This window comes from Nilaparvata lugens, chromosome 14 (genome assembly GCF_014356525.2).
Source record: "Nilaparvata lugens isolate BPH chromosome 14, ASM1435652v1, whole genome shotgun sequence".
Classification (NCBI taxonomy): Eukaryota; Metazoa; Arthropoda; class Insecta; order Hemiptera; family Delphacidae; genus Nilaparvata; species Nilaparvata lugens.
In genome coordinates this window covers 7,292,899-7,315,980 of record NC_052517.1, presented here as the reverse complement: position 1 = coordinate 7,315,980, position 23,082 = coordinate 7,292,899, and the positions used below count along the sequence as shown (strand labels likewise).

At 33.5% G+C, this 23,082-nt stretch overlaps 2 protein-coding genes across 3 annotated transcripts in view; one reads left to right on the top strand and one right to left on the bottom strand.

The window, feature by feature from the left end:
* Positions 1-23,082, top strand: part of LOC111043480 (glycine-rich cell wall structural protein 1.8-like) — a 100,084-nt gene that overhangs the window by 57,975 nt on the left and 19,027 nt on the right. For both annotated transcript variants that reach the window (XM_039440670.1, XM_039440669.1), the window contains exon 12: positions 4,829-4,994. The gene's annotated coding sequence lies outside the window, so the exon portion shown is untranslated. The remainder of the gene's footprint in view (positions 1-4,828; positions 4,995-23,082) is intronic.
* On the bottom strand, positions 10,720-22,486 carry LOC111045637. The gene is made up of 2 exons (XM_022331087.2): positions 22,239-22,486; positions 10,720-12,501 (listed from the first exon to the last, which is right to left on the bottom strand). The coding sequence occupies exons 1-2, from the start codon at positions 22,303-22,305 to the stop codon at positions 11,129-11,131; spliced, it is 1,440 nt and encodes a 479-aa protein (XP_022186779.2). The 5' UTR covers positions 22,306-22,486; the 3' UTR covers positions 10,720-11,128.

Here is a 23,082-nt window from a genome sequence, read left to right as displayed (position 1 = left end):
CACTTAATAACCTGCTTACGTTCTTCAAAACTCAAACGTACGTCCGCCATGTTGATATTACAAATTCCAAGTCCAACTAACAATATAACATAGAGGGACGATTATGCTGCCACCTGGCCAAGAAATATAACATTAACCTTGTAGAGTGGTAAAACTACGATTGTTTAAAGTGTGTATACATTTTTTTGAAGCACCCGGTATATTCAATAATATGATAACAAGAATAGGACACTGAAGGAATACCACAATATCTTCGCAACATAGATTCAATGATCGCTCTGATTTAGGGTAACCGTCCACTGGAACCGTATTCAACCGATCCATTCAACCGTTGGATCGGACGAATCTGCCGTACGTTAACTCGGCCGAATATGGTCGTCCATTGCAACCGTTTACGTCAGTCTAGTTCAGTAGTTGGCTGAACTGTTGAATATTGAAATAATTTAATTATATTTAATTATTATCATAGCCACCAATATTTTTCATAAACGGTGTTTATATTAAGATTTTGAAAATTGAATAAATAAATATCCACTAAATTAGTTATTCATTACATTAATCTTACCTTCAGATCCTATTTGATCAGTAATCTTTATCTACAGATTCCTTTGAACACCACTACGATGATATCTTTTGTCTCGCATAACCCACAATGGAACATTTTCTTGAACCAAACTTATCAACTTTTCATTGTCCATAGTTGATGCCAAAGACCTTAAAGATGCATAGACTCACATGCAGCGCTAGTGTCGTACTTGGAATTGAACTGAATTGAATTGGGGCAACATAAATATAAGATTATTACATACCAATGCCTTTGTAATCTATAATATTACAAATATATACATATAATATCTTGCGCTACAATACCCCAATGGCGGGCTTCAATTTCAAGTAAGAGCTATCATTGGGAAGGCATAGGCATTGTGGGTCTATATCTCTTTAAGGTCTTTGGTTGAAACTTTATAAAACAGAACAAGTTCAAAAAACAGACAAGACTGTGAAACAATCTTTAGGTTAGGATGATGTTGTCTCAGCTCGACTAGTTAGTTCGGTCGGATAGAGCCGGAAAATCTCATTTAATTCGGATCGAAGACTTGATCGGCTGGAGACGGCCGTGCACGGACTTATGAACCTGTTGCAATGGACGAGCATCTACAGCTTCCTTTGTTGGGGGATCGTTCGGACGAGTTCGGTAGTTTTCGACCGATGCTAGTTCGGACGAAATCGGTTCCAGTGGACCATTAATGTGTCCTATAAACTGGGTCTAATATTTATTATATTGATTCCATCAAATTTAGTAATGAGTCATCAAAATTATTTATAGCATGATAAGATCATGGAAGTTTGTTGAAATTGTATTAAATTGGAGGTGTTGTGAAAAATACATATTTTTGGTCAATATTCTGTAGCTTTTATGAGATATTATTGATTAGGGTTGTTTAGAGCAGTATTTCAAAGTTGAAGTGGCTTACTATGGAATTCACAGAGTAGGTAATAAAAGTGATTATCTAAAATGAGAGATTGTTAATAATGAGTGATTATAAAGTGAGACAGATTTACGGATTTATTGTAGAAATAAACAAACTAATGATGGAAATAAAATGGAAGTTACATTTGTACACATTCTAATATTAATGAATAATTATTATTAAACGAAATTCCAATTAAATGCTGTAAATCACCCCGAAGACTTCTGCTACTGCAAATATTGACAACAGGGTAAACAACTAGATGGAAATTCGATGAGGGCTACAATACAAAAATTATTTGTCAGCCCGGGCTGTTTACCCTTTTGTCAATATTTGCAATAGCAGAAGTATTCGGGGTGATTTACAGCATTTAATTGGAATTTCGTTTAATAATAATTATTCTTTAAACAAACTAACCTGTGAATTAATAAAAACATACCGTTATTGTTACAATCTTTGTTAAATCTCTACTTCATATACATGTAATCAGTAAATAGTTGAAAGTTTTGAATTTTTTCATTAACATTAACATGTGCTTCAACAATAAAATATTAAGAATGGTTGTACTTGGTTTTATAATAATTATTATTAATACTAGCTGAAGCTCTACAATATTCAAGTTATTTCATACTCTGTCTATATTTTGTCTAACACTATTTTTTGTAATTTATTGTATGATTTAAGCATGCTTCATCTTCTTGGCCCTGTAACTTCAGTTCCTCTAACCTATTAACTCTTGTTGAACTGATCTTGATACTCAACTAAATCTCAACTAGAACCTCAAGGTGCATTTTCGTTTATGCGTAAATTTCCGCAGTTGATAACGTCAAGCATTGTTGACATTCATATTGTGCTAATTCTAAGTGTGCTAAAACAGCTGATCAAATAACTTTTTATTATTTGTCTTTATTATTCAAAAAATTAACAATTTTAATAATATCAACATATTGCCATTTAAAAGTATAAAAAGTATAAGCTCAACCTGCCCCATTAAAACATATTTGAACATAATCTTTTAGGTTATGTAGACAAATTGAAATCTACCCAATCTGAGATTCTCTCCCTGTCGTGGTCGACGACGGCATCCACGCATAAACGAAAACCCAGCTTTGCCCTAACCTAATCCAACGCAGACCTTTAACCTAACCAATCCCTAACTAACCTAACCTAACCTAACCTAACAAATATCATGGAAAATCTGGTTGTTTAATATTGTCTGGTTGTCATATTAGTTTGTAAGGTAATATAATGGAAACCGTTTAAGAGATTATACTTGTAAAAATGAAATTCAATGTGTTTCTCAATAAATATAGTTTGTATCATACTTTTAGCTTCAGCTATTATCTGAGGGTCATAATTGAATAACATTAAAAACACTCCACTCTCATGGGCTACTTTTTAACAAATTAATAAAAACAATATAAAAATTTTGTAGAAACCTTTATCTTTTAAAAACTTCAAAATAGTTCAACAACTAGTTTCGACCCAACTTAGGTCATTTTCAAGTTGAAACTTTGTACTACAATATTTAAATATTGTTTAATATATAGTCATTGTCGATATTGTAGAACCGTTCCATAATTGAATAAAAACCACATATGTTGTCAAATTCTACACAGTTTTATTCGGTACGGGGCCATGGATTCGTGAACACCCAGGTCACATTTTCAAGTTGACAGTCACATTTTCAGTCAACTTGAAAATGTGACCGGTGTGGTCACAAATCCATGGTCGTGTACCGAATAAAACTGTAGAATTTGACAACATATTAGTGTTTTTATTCAATTTCAATAATATTTTATGCTATACAGAGTGTGCTGAAAAAATGCCCATAAGTCAGGGTGTGATTCCTCATATGAAAAGAAGAGAAAAAATTGCTAATTAACATAGGTCCGAGAAATACGCGAAACTTGAACTTAAAATAATCCTCAATTACATAAAAAAAACATGAAATATAGACAAAATCTGTCAAGTTCTCTATTTTTCATGCGTTCTGTATGTAATTAAGGATTATAATTTCATGGTTGCGTTTGTCTATTATAGACTTATTCTACATCTTTCTCTTCAAAATTAAATTTTTCCTACAGTTACGTTGAAAAGTGGCCATTGCTGCACTGATTACAGAACGCAAAGAATCACTTTTCCGCTCTAGTGCGGGAAAAATTTTTCTGCACTCCAGATTTGCAACATGGCAACGCAAAATACTTAGTAGGTTATATGGAGCAACAGTGCAGCAAAATCAAAATGAAGTTGGTAACAGTGACTGCTGTGGCTGCTATAGTGAGCAGAGGTGCAACCAAGCACAACGCGCTAATTATTAAGTAGATATTATAACCAAGGACAACGACAGCACAGTGCCACCACAGCACACACCACACAGCTGCCCCCCGCCATTCAAACACTACTAAGTTATTTGATGGATTTCAGGCAATTTTACCCATAATTACCCACTTTTCATATTCAATGGTAACTGTAGGAAAAACTTAATGTGAAATACGTGCGCAAAGTTCCTCTGCTGCACTCAACAAACCATTCCGCCCTCGCCTACGGCTCGGGCGTAAACGTTTCTTTCGGTGCAGCAAACTGTCACTTTGCGCACTAGTTGCACAAATAACGATTCTGCAAGTTCTGTGTTTATTGTACATTTAACATAGAAATCTGCTTTAAACCTATAAGGAACTTGTTTTTCGGGACCAAGTTTTGCGTATTTCGTCACATATCTTAGAAATTACTGTAGCTAAATGTCTGGAAACGGTTTTATTCAATTTTCAGGTCATTTTACATGAAGTACGCTTAATTTCACATCTTAATCAACAGCCAACAAATACCCGTAGGGCTTTGTTTCGGCAGGGGCACAGAAATTCAGACCAAATCTTTCACCCTGTATAACTTGGTAACCAAGCATTTTCGGACCAATGTTAATTGGAACTTTTTTCTTCTCTTGATGAGAGGAATCACACCCTGACTTATGGGCACCTTTTTTTAGAACACTCTGTACATTCTTTTATTTCGTTGAAGGGTTGATTTTAGTTGTTTCTGTTATCGTTAGGTCACTGCCTTATGAATAACCTCAACCTAACTTCCCATTCCCATTCAAGCAATGGGAAGTCAATCAAAACTTTGTCAATATATAATTTTTTAAAAAATAGTTTTTAATTTTGTGAACGACAATAAAAACATTTGATTTGATTTGAAGGTGGCAGGGAATCTAATTATAAAAATATAATATCATTCAGAACTCAACTTTAATTTGTTGTTTCTTTCTCTCGATTTGTTGTATTATTTATATTTGATAGTTTATTTATTTCTCCCATTTTATTATTTAATTTCCCCCTCTTTTTTCTATTATTTTCTAGTTGAACACTTGAAGTAGAAGAAAACATTTTCAGCAGTTGATTTTCACCATAACATTTGGAAGATTATTGTGGAGAAAAAGGAGTAGGAAAGTTCAATGGAAGGAGGAGCAGAAGAAAATGCTGAAGAAGGACGAGGAAGAATCAGAAGAAGAAAGATGAGATTAAGGTAAGCTTTCATTATTTTTGTTTTAAAAATTATGTCATTTTTGCATTTTGGGAAAAATTTCATCAGAAACTTCTGTTATCATAACATAAACTTGTGAAATTTTAAATTAAAATATGCTTCATAAGCATAGTACCAATTTGTACTATTAGTCCAGTCAATATAGTCATAATAGCCCAGTCAATAAAGGTTTTTTCGATCCGAAAATTAAATAAAAGCTGAATCTTTCCCCCCTAGCCCCCCTCAAAGTTGAAAAATGCAGGTAATCACAGAAAATCAATTATCTCTGTACCCATTTATCGGAAACAGTTCTATTATATGCCATTCGATTCGTTACATTATAGACTACAATATTAGTTATATTCATTTTTTCAATAAAATTAACAGTTTTCTTGATAAAATAATATATATGTAAAAATTTAGGGGGTTTGCGATTTGATTTTTTTGTTTTTTTATTAACTTCAAAGCAAGTAGTTTTAAAGAAGAATGAGCCGAATAATTAATGTAGCCACTCTCATTTCAAATCCATTGATGTATATTGTTATGTATTTGCAATTCGATTTGACGCCGTGGAAGGGGAAACAGTCGACGCGAACGGCGCGGCTGACTCTCTTAGCCATAGTAAACAGCAAACTGGAAATCAATTATCTCTGTAACCATTAATCGGAGAAAAATCTATCATATGTCATTCGATTCGTTAAATTAAGGACTACAATATTAGTTATATTCATTTTTTCAATAAAATTAACAGTTTTCTTGATAAAATAATATACATAATATATATATATATATATATATATATATATATATATATATATAATATATATATATATATGTAAAAATTTAGGGGTTTTTCGATTTGATTTTTGTTTTCTCCGATTAACTTCGAAGCAAGTACCTAATTTTAAGAACAATGTTACGAATAATTATTGTAGCCACATTCATTGTGAATCCATTGATGTATATTGTTATGTATTTGCGATTCAAGTTGACGCTGTAGAAGAGGAAACAGCCGACGCGGCTGACTCCCTTCACCATAGTAAACAGAATAATACTGCTGTCTACATTGCATCTCATTTACACTATGGCGCTCGAAACAATTAATTTTGTCTATTGTTTTGACATGCGCTGTATATAGATTTTCACTTTTCTAAAAAAATATTACAATTTTCTTGATTTAACCATGCTCATGATAAAAATCAGGATTTCATTGTTTGCTCACAGAATTTATTATATTAATTTGAAGTGTGCCTTCTCCATACGAGTCAGAGGTAACACAATTTGATAACTCTAGTTTCAGATATTGATGTTTTTCAACGAAGTTTCATGATATATTATGTGTCCGACTCCTCCATCTTATCCTTATTTTGTGAAAAATGAGGATTCAGAATTTCTTTTCATAGCTTTTCTTGTGTTTTATCTTGCTTAATCACTCTTTATAATTTAAAAACTTGATAATGGAATGAGTATCATCAGATCACGTGAACAAAAAAAAATAAAAGGGTGGGCCTACCTGAGATACTATATGATAATACAGTACTCCTGATAAGTTGAAAATTTTAAAGCAGAAAGTAGATTAATTTGTTGCACATTCGGTTCAAATATTAAAAAATGTTACCAAATATTACCAATATTATCACATATAGTGAGAACGAATTACTTTGAAGCTTTCTATTCTGAAATATATTCTATACATGAAGAGGCAATACCAAGCCAGAATCACAGTTCCGTTCAAATCATTATTATCAGAGCTTTCAAATTTATGCTATGTAACTATGGATGTTATCCCCATCTCACAATTTCCCCATTTATCCTTATCCTGATTCAGAATAAAGTAGTTGATCTCTATAATCACAAAAATCAATGTACAGTACCTATAATAAATAGTAAAAATAACAAAATTTCTAGTAATAATGCAACTTTTTCTAGGTACGAATTTCAAGGCTCATAAAATGACTTTTTCTCAATCACAGGCAGAAATTCCAATGATCATCATAATAGTAATTTAATGAGAATTGTTTGTATTGTACATTGTTCGACGTAAGATAAGCTACATCTTTAAGGTAATCAACGTATTTAGGATTATCATGTTTATGAATGAAAGCGAGACTGTGATAGAAGATTGGTCAAACTGAAATATAAACATTTTATACAATGCATATTTCTGATCAACTATAATTACAAATGATAGTATCAAGCCGTAATGAATTGAGCAACTGAATTTCAAAGTTACTATCCACTGTTAAAATCGCACTGTGATTACCTTTTACTTCCAAATGGATTGAATTGCCTCACTCTAAGCTTATAAAATGTAAAACCAACATTTTAATTTTCTCTACTGGAGCAAAACATCGATAGAAAATAAAGAAGAGCCCATTATAAGCACAATATACTTGTGTACTAGAATTCACTTGAACTAACTCATCACTTCAACCCTTCAATTATCATAATGAAACAGGTACATTTTTCAAATAGCTTCACCCAACTAAATCTGTGAATGCTAAGTCATAAGGAATCATGTTCAATAGTTTTAATTTGAATGCTTCAAATAGAAAATGATCTATTCTTTTGGTGCCCTAATCAAAATCAATTTCAATCAACATTAATCGACATAAAGAAAAGCTTCTGCCAACCTTGTGTAATGAATGACAAGATGCGAGTGGAGGTGAAAAATCGATATGTTAACAAAAATAATAGAAGATGATGAATCATCCTTCAATTAATCTTATACGGTAGGGTACTTTGTGGTTAAATGTGAAACACTTTCATAATTTTCCTACCTTTTATGCATGCTTACTCTTCCTTAATTTGTATGTTTGCATGGCTTTCATCTTTAGAATCTACTGAATTTTCATATTGGACTGTCTAAATAATGTAGATATTCAACTAGTAAGAACGGAAGATAAGCTACTTTACAGAGAGAATCATAGAAAGTTTCAACTCAACAAGCCCAATGTATAATTTTTTTTTTTGCCTCAGCCGTCATATATATTTGGCTCAACTGAAGGTATATTATCAACATGGCTTGGAGAATATTAACTGTAGAAAACAGCAAACACTGCACGCTATGATTTTTCAGGAAATTGCCACTGTTAACACTATTGTAATCTGTGATTTATCTCAGTTTTTGACATTCATAACTTATGATAAATTTTAGCATGGAATTATGATCATACACACATATTTTAAATATGTATTATATTATGTAATAGTATGAATATTTTATCGGTTGCAAACAATATCTTTGTCTGTCATAGAATGCATGACTCAGCACATATATAACAACAAAATGATTTTAGAGAATTTAGAGAATTAAAATGTGAAAAATTAGTTTCATCGCATGTCAAAACAATAGACAAAATTGATTCTTTCGAGCGCCATAGTGTGAATAAGATGCAACTTAGAAAGCAGTAGGCCTACTACTGTATTTTACTGTTTACGATGGTGAAGAGACTTTATGAAATTATTGAAAAATATAATTTCTTGCTCAATATAAGATAATTGATTTTTCCTACAGTTACCTTGAAAAGTGGCCATTCCTCCACTGATTACAGAATGCAAAGAATCACTTTTCCGCTCTAGTGCGGGAAAATTTTTTTCTGCACTCCAGATTTGCAACATGGCAATGCAAAATAGTTAGTAGGTTATATGGAGCACCAGTGCAGCAAAATCAAATTAAGTTGGTAACAGTGACTGTGGTATAGTGTTGTGGTGCACAGTGGTTATAATAATAACGATGGACAACGAGGACAGAGACATGAGTGACAGCCGCCCCTTCATTCATCTACTACTACATTATTATTCAATTTGACAATAAATTAAGGTTTTTATTAATAATAAAATTACACAGAAAAACATTTGATGGATTTCAGGCAATTTTATCCATAATTACTCACTTTTCATATTCAATGGTAACTGTAGGAAAAATTTAATGTGAAATACGTGTGCAAAGTTCCTCTGCTGCACTCAAGAAGCCATTCCGCCCGCCCTCGCCTACGGCTCAGGCGTAAACGTTTCTTTCGGTGCAGCAAACTGTCACTTTGCGCACTAGTTGCACAAATAACTAATTTCAAACGAGAATGAACAGTTTATATTACATCAATAAACCTTTATCAGCTATCATGTATAGAAGGCATTAACAAGATAGATGATCGGCAACGTTGATCTACTATCTTTCTCCACTGCCATTATAACGTGGACCTCACTTTAGTAAACATGTACATGGTATCTATCTACCTCTGTTCAGTACCGGAAGTACTGTATACAGAGTGTTTAGGAACTGCCTACCATTACTCTAGGGCATTGTTCCTGGGTAAAAAACATATCTAAATATCATATTTAAATTGACCGGAAGTCTTCAGTTACTCACACAGCGGCCATTTTGCTTTTTTCACTTATTATTTTTTTTAAATGATGGTTGAACAAATGGAATTGAAACTTTGCACAATCATTTATTACAACTAGACAAAGCTACAAAAAAATTATGATGATTTTTCAAACTCATAAAACAAAATTGCGGCCATTTAAAATGTTGTTTCTTAAATAACTCAGAAACCGTTGGTTTTACAAAACCTTTACAAGAATAATTTTTTTTACTAAATTTAATTACCTATCGATTGGTACTAGATTTTTTAAGATTGGACCAATATTAACTGAGATTTTTCAGCTTTAGTGATAGGTGACCACTGAAAGTTTGTTGCAGTGCAAACCAAGGCATCGCCTCAATGATGCAACAATCTCTTTTTGCGTTGCATATAAAATAAAGTTACATAACCCACTAAAGGTGGGTCACCAACCACTAAAGCTGCCATATCTCAGTTAATAGAGGGCCAATCTTGGAAAATCAGGTACCAATCTGATCTCTGGTACCAATCGATAGGACATAGGAGCCAAGTCCTATAACAAGCTACCGACATGAGTCCAACAAGAGCCGAATCCCAATAAATTCAAATTGGAATTAAAGAGATGTTCAACTGAAAGAGCTCTTTATATTATCGAAGAATATCTGAATGAGATCAGCTCCTATGAGTTGAATTGTATTGTATGTTTGTATTGTTGTATTCTGTAGATTTTTCATTTGTTATGTATTTTATTTCAAATTGTATCTAATCAAAGATATATATATAGGTATATATATTTTACACTATTCATTGTATACACTGTACAAATTTATGAATAAAGAAATGATTAAATGAAATGTAATAGGCAATTGAATTTACTGAAAAAAGTTATTTTTGTAAAAACAACGGTTTATGAGTTCTTTAAGAAACAAAATTTTAAATGGCCGCCATTTTTTTATGAATTTGAAAAATCATCATAATTTTTTGTAGCTTTGTCTAGCTGTGATTACACTAGATTTGATCATGATTACACTAGATTACACTAATTTTGATCGTGCAAAGTTTCAATTCCGTCTATTCAACCATTATTTAGAAAAAAATAAGTGAAAAAATTAAAATGGCCGCTGTGTGAGTAACTGAATACTTACAGACAATTTAAATATGATATTTAGATATGTTTTTACCCAGGAACAATGCCTTAGAGTATTGGAAGGGAGTTCATAAACACCCTTTATAAACGAGTTGAGATTCACTTCAAAACGTCATAATATCAATGACTCCCATTGATACAATGCTCACTGTTTGAAGGTAATCTCATTATACAGTTTAATGGAATCAGAACTGCACTGATTAAATATTGGAGGAAAGGTAAAGTAAATTTTTCTCTATTTTCAATATCACTTGACATTTTTATTGAATACCCGCACACTTTTCAATCCGCAGATTTTCCCTTTAACCAATATTTTTAAAGCTTTGCATGTGTGTAATTTAATCAGAAGGATTCATTAATATTTATTTTCAATTGTTATTATTACAAAAATTGTATCATGTATTATGAGTTTTCTGATAAATAAAATCATCATTTCATTGTAGTTGGAAATGATATTTCATTTTCATGAGATAAAATTGTAAATTTTAACCAACTCAGTAAATGCGTGGTAGATTTCCACTGAAACAGTTGCAAAACTGGACTTTGAAGTTTTTATCAAGATGAAATGAAAAATATGTCAGGTCCACATTATGTCACATATCAAGTGTAAAAGTTTTTATCGACATTTATTTCTGAATAAATTTCCTCTAAAACAGTTGAATGCCAAGGTTTCCCCTCACCAGGCCGGCGTCAAAAGATTTTTGTGTCCTGTAAAGATGTCCATCACCCAGACTGGAATGTGAGTCCAAGTAGAACCCTGGACCTCTGAGATGAGCAGATTTTCGAATGCCTCCTATGCCTCCCCCAAGCAATCCATGCACAATCTTATGACCAAATTCGTGAAGGCTGAATGGGTTTCTATTGGTTTCAACAGGTTCCGTTTCAATTATTTCTTCTGGAATATGGATTTCTTTGTTATCTCCAAGATTGGGATCTATCAGTTGATCATTACAGTCAATTAAGTTATTACCACCTTGTATGCAATCATTTGGAAAAGGGGGATGAATTGCAGGCTGTTCTGGATCTTCAGGTTCTCTACAACCTTGGTTCACATGTTTAAGTCCATGCTTGTCTTGGCAAATAACTTGATTGTTATTGTTCCTGTCCGGATTATTTCCACAGTCAGGATAAGGGGGTACCACTGTCTGTGGTTCCAGATCAGGACAAGGCCTCTCTTCAGGATTCACATCTACAGATGTACGGTTTCGTCTATAATTTATTTCCCAATCTATGTCCGGAAAACGGTTTCGCTGGAGTTGATTTTCAGGAAAACGGTTTTCTTGGAGTTGATTTTCAGAAAAACGGTTTTCTTGGAGTTGATTTTCAGGAAAACGGTTTCCTTGGACAAGACCTTCCGGAAAACGGTTTCCTTGTTCGGGCCCCTTTGGAAAATCGGTTCCTTGGTCTGGTTGGAGGAAATTTTCCGGGTCTGGTTTGAGTTGATTTTCCATCTTCTTATTCTGTTCAACCTGTTTCAAATATTCTTCTATCTCACGGTGAACTTCCGGAAAACGGTTTCCTAGATCGGGATCTGGAAAATCGGTTCCTTGGTCTGGTTTGAGGAGATTTTCTATCTTCTTATTTTCTTCAACTTGTTTCAAATCTTCTGGTTTTTTTATTGCTGGAACATCGGTACCTTGGGGTTGTGGTATACGTGTTAATTCTTCAATTGTACTAATATCTGGATTCTTAATTAGTGGAACATCTGGATCTTCTGGTACCTCCCCTTTTTGTCCTCGACGTTTCTTATTTCTCCTACGTTTTGGCTTCTTAACGTCGGGTTCTTGGGTCACCCTGCGTCTCTTGCCATGCCTATGTTTGGCTTTTTTGGTCTTGGGCTTTGGGTTGTCTGAATGGTAGGGTACACCTGATCCCGCCAGTGACGGGTGCACGTTGTTGTAGACATCTACTCCATTGAAATTTGTTGGTTGATAGTTGTGATATCCCAGTTCTGATAAATTTGGTGAATCTAAATAATCTCCTTCTGATGTAGCCCTTGCTCTTCCAGAGCCCCTCGGATCTGAGAAAAGTAATAAGTCGATTACTATTAATTTACTAGCTGGCCCGGCGAACTTCGTACCGCCAATGCATCTCATGACAAACTTCAGCTGGATGCACACCTAAGGAGACGTGATACGGCATTTTATTTATTGACCGAGCGAAGTGAGGTCTAAGATTCAAGTCGACGGTTTAGCATTTCTCTTGATGTTTAAATGTTTGAATGTTCAAATGTATATATGTTGCGTATTTACGGCAAAACGCGGTAAAGATTTTCATGACATTTGACAGGTATGTTCCTTTTTTAATTGCGCTTCGACGTATATACAAGGTTTCTGGAAATTTTGCATTTCAAGGATAATATAAAAGAAAAAAGGAGCCTCCTTCATACGCCAATATTGGAGTAAAAATCAGACTATAGAATATTATTTATCATAAATCAGCTGACAAGTGATTACACAGATGTGTGGAGAAGCCAGTCTATTGCTGTATTTCCACAAGGTCTATAGTTTCAATCAGGTACTTGTGGATGAGAATACTGCGTGAGGTCTACTGTTCACAGAACTACTAGTATAGATAATTTTACAACTGCAAATTAAACTAGTAGTTCTATGAATAGTAGACCTCACGCAGTATTTTTCATCCACAAGTACCTGATTGAAACTATAGACCATATGGAAATACAGCAAAAGACTGGCTTCTCCACACATCTGTGTAATCACTTGTCAGCTGATTTATGATGAATAATTCTATAGTCTGATTTTTACTCTAATATTGGCGTATGAAGGAGGCTCCTTTTTCCTTTTATATTATCCTTGAAATGCAAAATTCCTAAAAATCTTGTATATACGTCGACGCGCAATTAAAAAAGGAACATACCTGTCAAATTTCATGAAAATCTATTACCGCGTTTCGCCGTAAATGCGCAACATATAAACATTTGAACATTAAGAGAAATGCCAAACCGTCGACTTGAATCTTAGACCTCACTTCGCTCGGTCAATAATTTACTAAAATCAATTAATTCTGAACACCGAAGACAGCACAACTTTTCGAAACAAAGCAATGTCTTTAGAGCATGCAAGTCTTTAACCTGAGGCCGAACTGCTGGATGGTTACACACACAACAGTCATTTTATTTTTAGTCAGGGCGTTTAGAATGAAATACATGGGCGGTTATGGAGCAGCACACACTCTTGTCTACCATCTACCGACGGCTGTTGGATGACGCAATGATTATAACAGCTGATTTTCATTTCTGTGTGTAGCCAGCTCACAAATCTTCTCCCATAAGGATTACATGTAAACTTTGAAGGACCGTAGGAAAGAGTCCTGAAGTCGGATTATAAATTTGATAGGCCATAAACCTGGTCCTGAACATAACAAACACAACTGAAAAAAAATCAAATTCGGTGCACACATAAAAAAGTTATTGAATGTCAAAATTTGAGACTCGATTTTTATTTATGTAGATTTATGTACAACAATTAAAACAGCTGTGCTCATAATAGTAAAGTTGTGTTCCTTTTGTGGCTCAAAATTTTTTTGCAAAATGACTCAAAAATTTCCAAATTGTAGAGATTTGAGAAAAATAGTTTTGTTTTCAATTAGTTTTTAAATATCAAAATTTAAATTTTTTAGTTTTGAAGTGGAAATTGGGCTTTTTAAAGTGAAAAGTAGAATTATAACCTCATTCTTTTTTGAAATTTGTAAAATTTGGGAGAAGACAGTTTTGGACTATGCCTATTGTTTTCTCCCAATCATATTATATACTATAACTATGATTTGTGATTGTCAATGAAATAAATAAATATACAATATTGGAGCACAAGGGAAATTAACAAAAATTGATATTCCCAATCAAGTGAATTACAATAAGTACTATACAAAGAAATTAAATTTAGATTAGAGTATTAGATTAGATTTCTTTATTTATGCATATTACAATGTATGTTTATTGAGAGAAAAAGATATTCTTCATTCATTCATTTATACAATAAGTACAGCATCAGAGTAATAGAAAGAGGAAAAATAAGGTAACCTTGTGCTATTCCTCTCCCAAATTTAGATAAGGTTACACATAGTCCCAAATAGGCCAAGTCTTGTAGTTGTTCCTAAATTCAGAGAATTTTCAGTCCTTAATTATTTTCATAAAATAGATTTTTAAATTCAGATGCCGTGCTTCAAAACTAAACATAGAAGGAATATTTCACATTATTATAAATAAAATAGGAAATATTCACATATTAACCCTACAGAGACACACTTACTTCATGCTAACACAGTAGACACACAGGGGTGCTGAACACCCCAAATAACTTTTGCATTTTTCTTTGAAAATTATGAAAAAACTAAGTACTTAGACCATACTTCATCATTTCTTAATCATTTTTGTTCCAAGTGCATACAGAAATCAAAAGTAAAGCACTGCTTATCAATATTTACACTAATTTTAGAAGTACGTATGTTCCGCCTAAGTGTTGGAGCTCCTAATCCGGATTGAACGGATGGCTTGATCATTGCCAATGACAACTCCATCAAAAACTCACGTCTCTTCATTTTATTGTTTTGAATCTCAAGTTGTAGAGAATCATAGCATTTATTCCTATCTGATCCATCATCCCATACCACATTAGTAGTGACAATACAAGTAAATCTTTGTAATAAAAGTGTTTGATAAAAGTCCTATGTAAAAGACACTCTGGGGTGTTAGACACCCCAAACGAAGAACAAGATGAGCTGGTGACCTTGTAGAATGCTATTACTGACTGGAAGTGGTGGAGAGCAGTTGACAATGCTTCAAACCTAATTTAGACTGGGCATTAATTCCCATCTGTTTGATATTGTCAACTGCAGAACAGAAAAAAATCCCTTGCGTGTGAAACACCCCAGTGTGTCTCTTCAGGGTTAAAAATAATATCAGGGCACCGAGGTTCGCTCTTTACTTATTTATTTATTGATAAACAGAACACAATTCTTTAAAATGATTTTGGGGAAGGTCTAACAGGCACAGCCCAAAACTGTTTCTTCCTCGAATTTTGATTTATACACTATAAATATTCCAAAAAGTAGGCTATGTTCCATACACTGAATTCAAGTTCAATTTTCAGTCCAAACATTTAAAAACAAAAAAGTTCTAATTTAGATTGTTTACAACCCAAATTGAATAACGAAATATCACTCACTAATCACTTAGAACTGTAAAATAATGATTAACTTTGAATATTATGATATACCATCTCATGTCACCAAATCAGATTATTTTGATTGAGATCAAGTAAATTAAAATTTCTAGGGTAATCTCGGTAAGCTAATTGATTACACAGCTGATCTCGCACACAGGCACACGCATCTTCTGTTATCGACAGACGACGAAATTATCATCTGTTTTTCCAAGGATGAATAATTATTATCCTTTTCATGTTCATCAGCGAGTTTTCCAAGGGATGAGACCTAGTACAATAGAATTTTTATATCATAAACCTACTATGTTCAAAATTTCGTGAAATCGTTAGAGCCGTTTTCGAGATCCGTTGAAAATAAATAACCAGATATAAAAATATAAACAGATATACAAAAATTGCTCGCTTAATATAATAGGATAATTTTGAAGAATTAACGAAAAACTACTACTTTAAGAAAAATACAGTTTGTAAAAAATGATTTTAGGAAACTAAAATACTTATATGGGAAAACCAAGAAACTATTTATATATTTATCCTGCTATATTAAACGAGCAATTTCTGTATATCTATCTGTTTATATTTTTATATCTGGTTTCTTATGTTCAACGGATCTCGAAAACGGCTCTAATGATTTTCACGACATTTTTAACATAGTAGGTTTATGATATAAAAATTAGATTACACTAGGTCTCATCCCTGGAAAAACTCGCTGAAGGGCATGAAAAGGATAATTTATCCTTGGAAAAACAGATGATAATTTCGTCGTCTGTCGATAACAGAAGATGCGTGTGCCTGTGTGGGAGATCAGCTGTGTAATCAATCAGCTTACCGTATCTGACGAGAAATCTAGAAATTCTAATTTACTCGATCTCAATCAAATAATCTGATTTGTTGACATGAGATGGTATATCATAATATTCAAAGTTAATCATTGTTTTACAGTTCTTAGTGATTAGTGAGTGTAATTTTGTTATTCAATTTGGTTTGTAAATAATCTAAATTAGAACTTTTTTGTTTTTAAACGTTTGGACTGGAAATTGAACCTGGATTCAGTGTATGGAACATAACCTACTTTTTGGACTATTTATAGTGTATGAATCAAAATTCGAGGAAGAAACAGTTTTGGGCTGTGCCTGTTAGTCCTTCCCCAATATCATTTTAAAAAATTTTGTTCTGTTTATCAATAGTTTATAAATTAATAACGAGCGAAGCTCAGTGCCCCGATATTCATTATTATTCATATAATATGACAATTTCTACTAAGTCAAACAAGAACAATAGTGGTACAAAACAAAATAGCACTGTACACAAATGAGCTATATTAATCTATATAAATAAAAATCAAGCCTCAAATTTTGACATTCAATAACTTTTTTCTGAGCACTGAATTTGATGATTTTTTTAGTTGTGTTTGTTATGTTCAGGACCAGGTTTCTGGCCTATCAAATTTGTAATCTGACTTCAGGACTCTTTCCTACGGTCCTTCAAAGTTTACATGTAATCCTTTTGGAGAAGATTTTTGACCTGGCTACACACAGAAATAAAAATCAGCTGTTATAATCATTGCGTCATCCAACAGCCGTCGGTAGATAGTAGACAAGAGTGTGTGCTGGTCCATAACCGCCCATGTATTTTATTCTAAACGCCCTGAGTAAAAACTAAATGACTGTTCTGTGTGTAACCATCCAGTAGTGCGGCCTCAGGTTAAAGACTCACATGCTCTAAAGACATTGCTTTGTTTCGAATAATTGTGCTGTCTTCAGTGTTCAGAATTAATTGATTTTTAGTAAATTATTTATTTTGCAGTTGGAAAATAATCTATATAAATAAAATACCGCATCGCGCCTCCTAGGTGTGCATCCAGCTAAAGTTAGTCATGAGATGCATTAACTATTTGGCGGTACGAAGTTCGCCGGGCCAGCAATTGTAAAACTGAAATAATAATAGATGAGCACAGTAAAAATTAATGTAGATTGCTCCAAAAAACATTATTTAGTTCTTTTAAACACTTTCTATTTTATTTTCAATCACCTTTTTAATTTGTTTTCCAAATGTTAGAATATTGATACTGATGGGCACGCATCATACAAAGTAAATGATATTATAAATATAGTGACTAGCCGTCAGGCTCGCTTCGCTTGCCATATCCGTTTAGCCAGGGGGCTCCGCCCCCTGGACCCCCGACTGGATCGTCCAAGAATGAAATCAGCAGGCTCGCTTCGCTCGCCTACATTTTCCATTTGCGCATTTTTATCATATGTTAGGACGATCCAATCGGGGATCCAGACTAAACGTCTGGCTAAACGGATATGGCGAGCGAAGCGAGCCTGACGGCTAGTAATATAATATTCCCAAGAATAGCTCTGATTGATAGAGCAGTGCCCAATCAATTTTTCCGCGATAAATGCATTTCAATCTTCAACTTTTTGCCAATCTAACAAAGTCAACTCAACTTAATGCCAACCTGACAGAATTATTAATTTAGTTACCAGTTAACAACTGTTTCGAAGAGGTACTCTCTCTAGATTATAGTTCTATATTAACATATGGTATGGCCTTTTTTCAATTATAATTAAGAGAATAAGAAGAATATACATGCTAAAAGATGAACTTTAAACCCTTAAAAACCACCCTTAGAGTTAAAATATTGCCAAAAGATTTCTTAGTGCACCTCTAAAGGGCCAACTGAACATACCTACCAAATTTGAACGTTTTTGGTCCGGTAGATTTTTAGTTCTGCGAGTGAGTGAGTCAGTCAGTCAGTCAGTGAGTGAGTGCCATTTCGCTTTTATATATATAGATATCAGAGTATGGAGAAATTCTTTCTCTTTTCATATTATCCTTAAAATGCAAAATTTCAAAAAAAACCTTGTGTATACATTGACGCGCAGTTGAAAAAGGAATATTCCTGCCAAATCTCATCGAATTCTATCAACGCGTTACATACAGACAGACAAAAGAAAATCCGAGTTAAAACATAGACCTCACTGCGTTCGGTCAATCAACTAAAGAAGCTGGTGGAAAAAGAGAATTGGCAACTTCGGTGTCCTATCATTTCCACTGACATAATAAAGTGAATCTTACTAAAGTGAGGTCCACGTTATAATGGCAGTATTTGATTAACATTGGTGTTGCTATCTTTGTCTATCATTCAACAAAGCAGGTAACACAATGCTTTTCTAGCTCCGCAACGTTGCCAAATCTGTTTTTAACAATTAGGAAATATAATAATTAAGGCAGGAAATCGGCAACGCCGTTCTCCTATCGTTATCTACTGTCATTATTGACCGAACTTAGTGAGGTCTATGTTTCAACTCAATTTGCTTTTGTGTGTCTGTATGTAACGCGATTACGGCCAAACGTGTTCATAGAATTCGATGAGATTTGGCAGGAATATTCCTTTTTCAACTGCGCGTCGATGTATAAACAAGGTTTTTTGAAATTATGCATTTTAAGGATAATATGAAAAGGAAAGGAATTCCTCCATACTCTGATATTACTATATTTATATCATCTACTTTGAAGATAGGATCAATCAGACTATAGAATCATTCACAATCAATCAGCTGAGAAGTGGATTATTCATTGCATGCATTACACAGATGTCTGGCCGTGTCTATTTCTATAAGGTGGAGTTTCAATATTTTTTAAGATGCGTGCCCATCAGTATCAATATTCTCACATTTGAAAAACAAATTTAATAGGTGATTGAAAATAAAATGAAAAATGATTAAATTAACTAAATAATGCTGAAGAAATTATAATTGACTGAGCGAAGTGAGGTCTAAGATTCAAGTCGACGGTTTGGCATTTCTCTTAATGTTTAAACATTCAAAGTTTATATGTTGCGCATTCACGGCGATACGCGGTAATAGATTTTCATGAAATTTGACAGGTATGTTCCATTTTTATTTGCGCGTCGACGTATATACTAGGTTTCTGGAAATTTTGCAATTCAAGGATAATATAAAAGGAAAAAGGAGCCTCCTTCATACGCCAATATTAGAGTAAAAATCAGACTATAGAATTATTCATCATAAATCAGCTGACAAGTGATTACACAGATGTGTGGAGAAGCCAGTCTCTTGCTGTATTTCCATAAGGTCTATAGTTTCAATCAGGTACTTGTGGATGAGAATACTGCGTGAGGTCTACTGTTCACAGAACTACTAGTATTCTTGATTGAAAAAACCCATTTTAAAATAGTTGAGAAATATTTTTATCAGATGGAAAGATTATCACGGAACTGGATGAATATTATCATATGGGATACAAATTCAAACGTATAGTGAGTTCATTAACATAAGTGAGTTTAGATCTTGGAGAAAACAAATAACTATTTTCAAAAGTAAATTATGATTCAACTGTGAATTGTGATTCAAGTGAATCAACTAGAACAGGTGACATCAGGTACTTGTGGATGAGAAAACTGCGTGAGGTCTACTGTTCACAGAACTACTAGTAACGTGGACCTTACTATATAGTATTAATAAGGCCCGCCGCAAAGTAGACCCACGCTAATCCACTAAAAGCAACCCACACCGTGGGATGTTTTGTAAACCACTGCTAGGCTTCTCCAGACATCTGTGTATTGCATGCAATGAATAATCCACTTGTCAGCTGATTGATTACTAGTAGTTCTGTGAACAGCATACCTCACGCAGTTTTCTCATCCACAAGTACCTGATGTCAACTGTTTTAAATGTTGACAAAGTCAGTTCACGTTTGAATTTGTATTCCATAATTTATTAATATTCATGTTAATTTAAACAATGAATAGAATATATTTCTATTCCAGAATTTATATATTATTCATCCAGTTCCGTGATAATCTTTCCATCTAATGAAAATTAATTTTTTTCAATCAAAAATATTATAATTTCTTCAGCATTATTTAGTTCATTTGATTATTTTTAATCACCTATTAAATTAGTTTTTTCGAATGTGAGGATATTGATACTGATGGACACGCATAATAATACCGTGACTGCAAAACAAAATATTGAAACCAAAGACTTCAAAGCTGCGATTAGACCAAATTTTGTAACAAAATGTTAATAACTCAATCCTTATAGATTATATTAGATTGAACATAACTTATCATACACATGATGAACATGTGTGTTTGTCAACTTGCGTTCAATCTAATAGAATCTATAAGGATTAAGTTATTAACATTCTGTTAATAACTTTGGTGTAAACCCAGCTTAAAGATGCATACCTCTTCAAGGTCTTTGATTGAAACTACAGACCTTATGGAAATACAGCAATATTCATATAGATATTTAATATAGACTGGCTTCCCTACACATCTCTGTAATCACTTGTCAGCTGATTTATGATGAATAATTTTATAGTCTGATTTTTACTCTAATATTGGCGTATGAAGGAGGCTCCTTTTTACTTTCCTTGCCCTATTACCATAGGTAAGGAAAATATTGCTTTCCAAAAAAAATTAAGGTACCCGCATTTCTGAATTTCTATACGTTTCAAGGTCCCCTGAGTCCAAAAAACTGGTTTTTGGGTATTGGCCTGTATGTGTGTGTGTGTGTGTGTGTGTGTGTGTGTGTGTGTGTGTGTGTGTGTGTGTGTGTATATGAGTGTATGTGCGTCTGTGTACACGATATCTCATCTCCCAATATAACGGAATGACTTGAAATTTGGAACTTAAGGTCCTTCCACTATAAGGATCCGACACGAACAATTTCGATCAAATGCAATTCAAGATGGCGGCTAAAATGGCGAAAATGTTGTCAAAAACAGGGTTTTTCGTGATTTTCTCGGAAACGGCTCCAACGATTTTGATCAAATTCATACCTAAAATAGTCATCGATAAGCTCTATCAACTGCCACAAGTCCCATATCTGTAAAAATTTCAGGAGCTCCGCCCCATCAATGCAGATAGATTCCCAATTATCAGACTTCAGATACAATTGAAACAAAAAAAATCAAGTGGAGTAGATTGAGCATGAAAATCACTACAATTAATGTTCAGTAACATTTTCACCTAAAATTGAAAATAAGCTTTAAATTCGAGAAAATGTGATTATTCAATTGCAAATTATTGTTGATTCTATTAAATCATTCACTATGAAGAGATAGCAGACCTCATGTGTGTCTCCAGCGTTATTGCCCTGTCACCAGCTGGCTCAAATATTTGAATAGTAGACTTGAGATGCGCGGGAACACTAGCGTCAGTGATCAATTTTCATAACGGCAAGGAAAGTTGTGTGAGTGAGCCACACCAGATTTTTCGTTTTATATTATCCTTGAAATGCAAAATTTCCAAAAACCTTGTATATACGTCGACGCGCAATTTAAAAAGGAACATACCTGTCAAATTTCATGAAAACCTATTACCGCGTTTCGCCGTAAATGCGCAACATATAAATAAATAAACATTAAGAGAAATGCCAAACCGTCGACTTGAATCTTAGACCTCACTTCGTTCGGTCATTGAATAATTCTTTAGCAATGGTTTTTACAAAACATCCCACGGCGTGGGTTGCTTTTCGGGGTTTGGCGTGGGTCTACTTTGTGGCGGGCCTAATACTTGTAAATATGTTCCACTAACCTGGGTATGAAGAACAGAAATTATTTATTACACAGCAGCAAAAGATCACAAGTACTTGTAAATACATGGCTGTTACAGGCCAAGCTCCGACCGAACTAGGTCGCCCTGCAAAAAATGGAATATTCAATGGAACACAAAACTACTTATAGCATAGCTTGATGTTTCAAAACTTTATTACGTTTTCTACAGAATTATCAATTTTATTCATGAAACACACATAACTGACGTTAGTTTGATTTTTCAATCTATTTTCGATATGTTAATTGGTTTTGTTGACTCTTTATACTTGTATTTTAATTTCACATGCGACTTGAAAAGAAAATTGCTCGTTAGATTATTGAAAGCTGCCTCAATGACAATTAAGGTATTGTCACCAACCTGCTTATTATGATATTATGCAAAACTCTAAATATTCAGTACCCCAGTTTGTTTTCAATTAAGTAACTTATAAATAATTATGTTTTTTCATGCACCATTTCTTGATCAATTTTCACCACCTTGTAAAAATCCAATTACAAAACTCAAGCTCAATTAATTGAGTATGGTACTAAAACTTCAAATTACATCTACATGGATTAACTAAATCTATTAAGTTACTTAATCTGAAAACAATATCTTCTTCTTCTTCTTTTTCTGCATCATCATCATCTTCTTCTCTTCTTCTTCTTCTTCTTCTTCTTCTTCTTCTTCTTCTTCTTCTTCTTCTTCTTCTTCTTCTTCTTCTTCTTCTTTTTCTGCATCATCATCATCATCATCATCATCTTCTTCTTCTTCTCTTCTTCTTCTTCTTCTTCTTCTTCTTCTGCATCATCTTCATCTTCTTCTTCTTCTTCTTCTTCTTCTG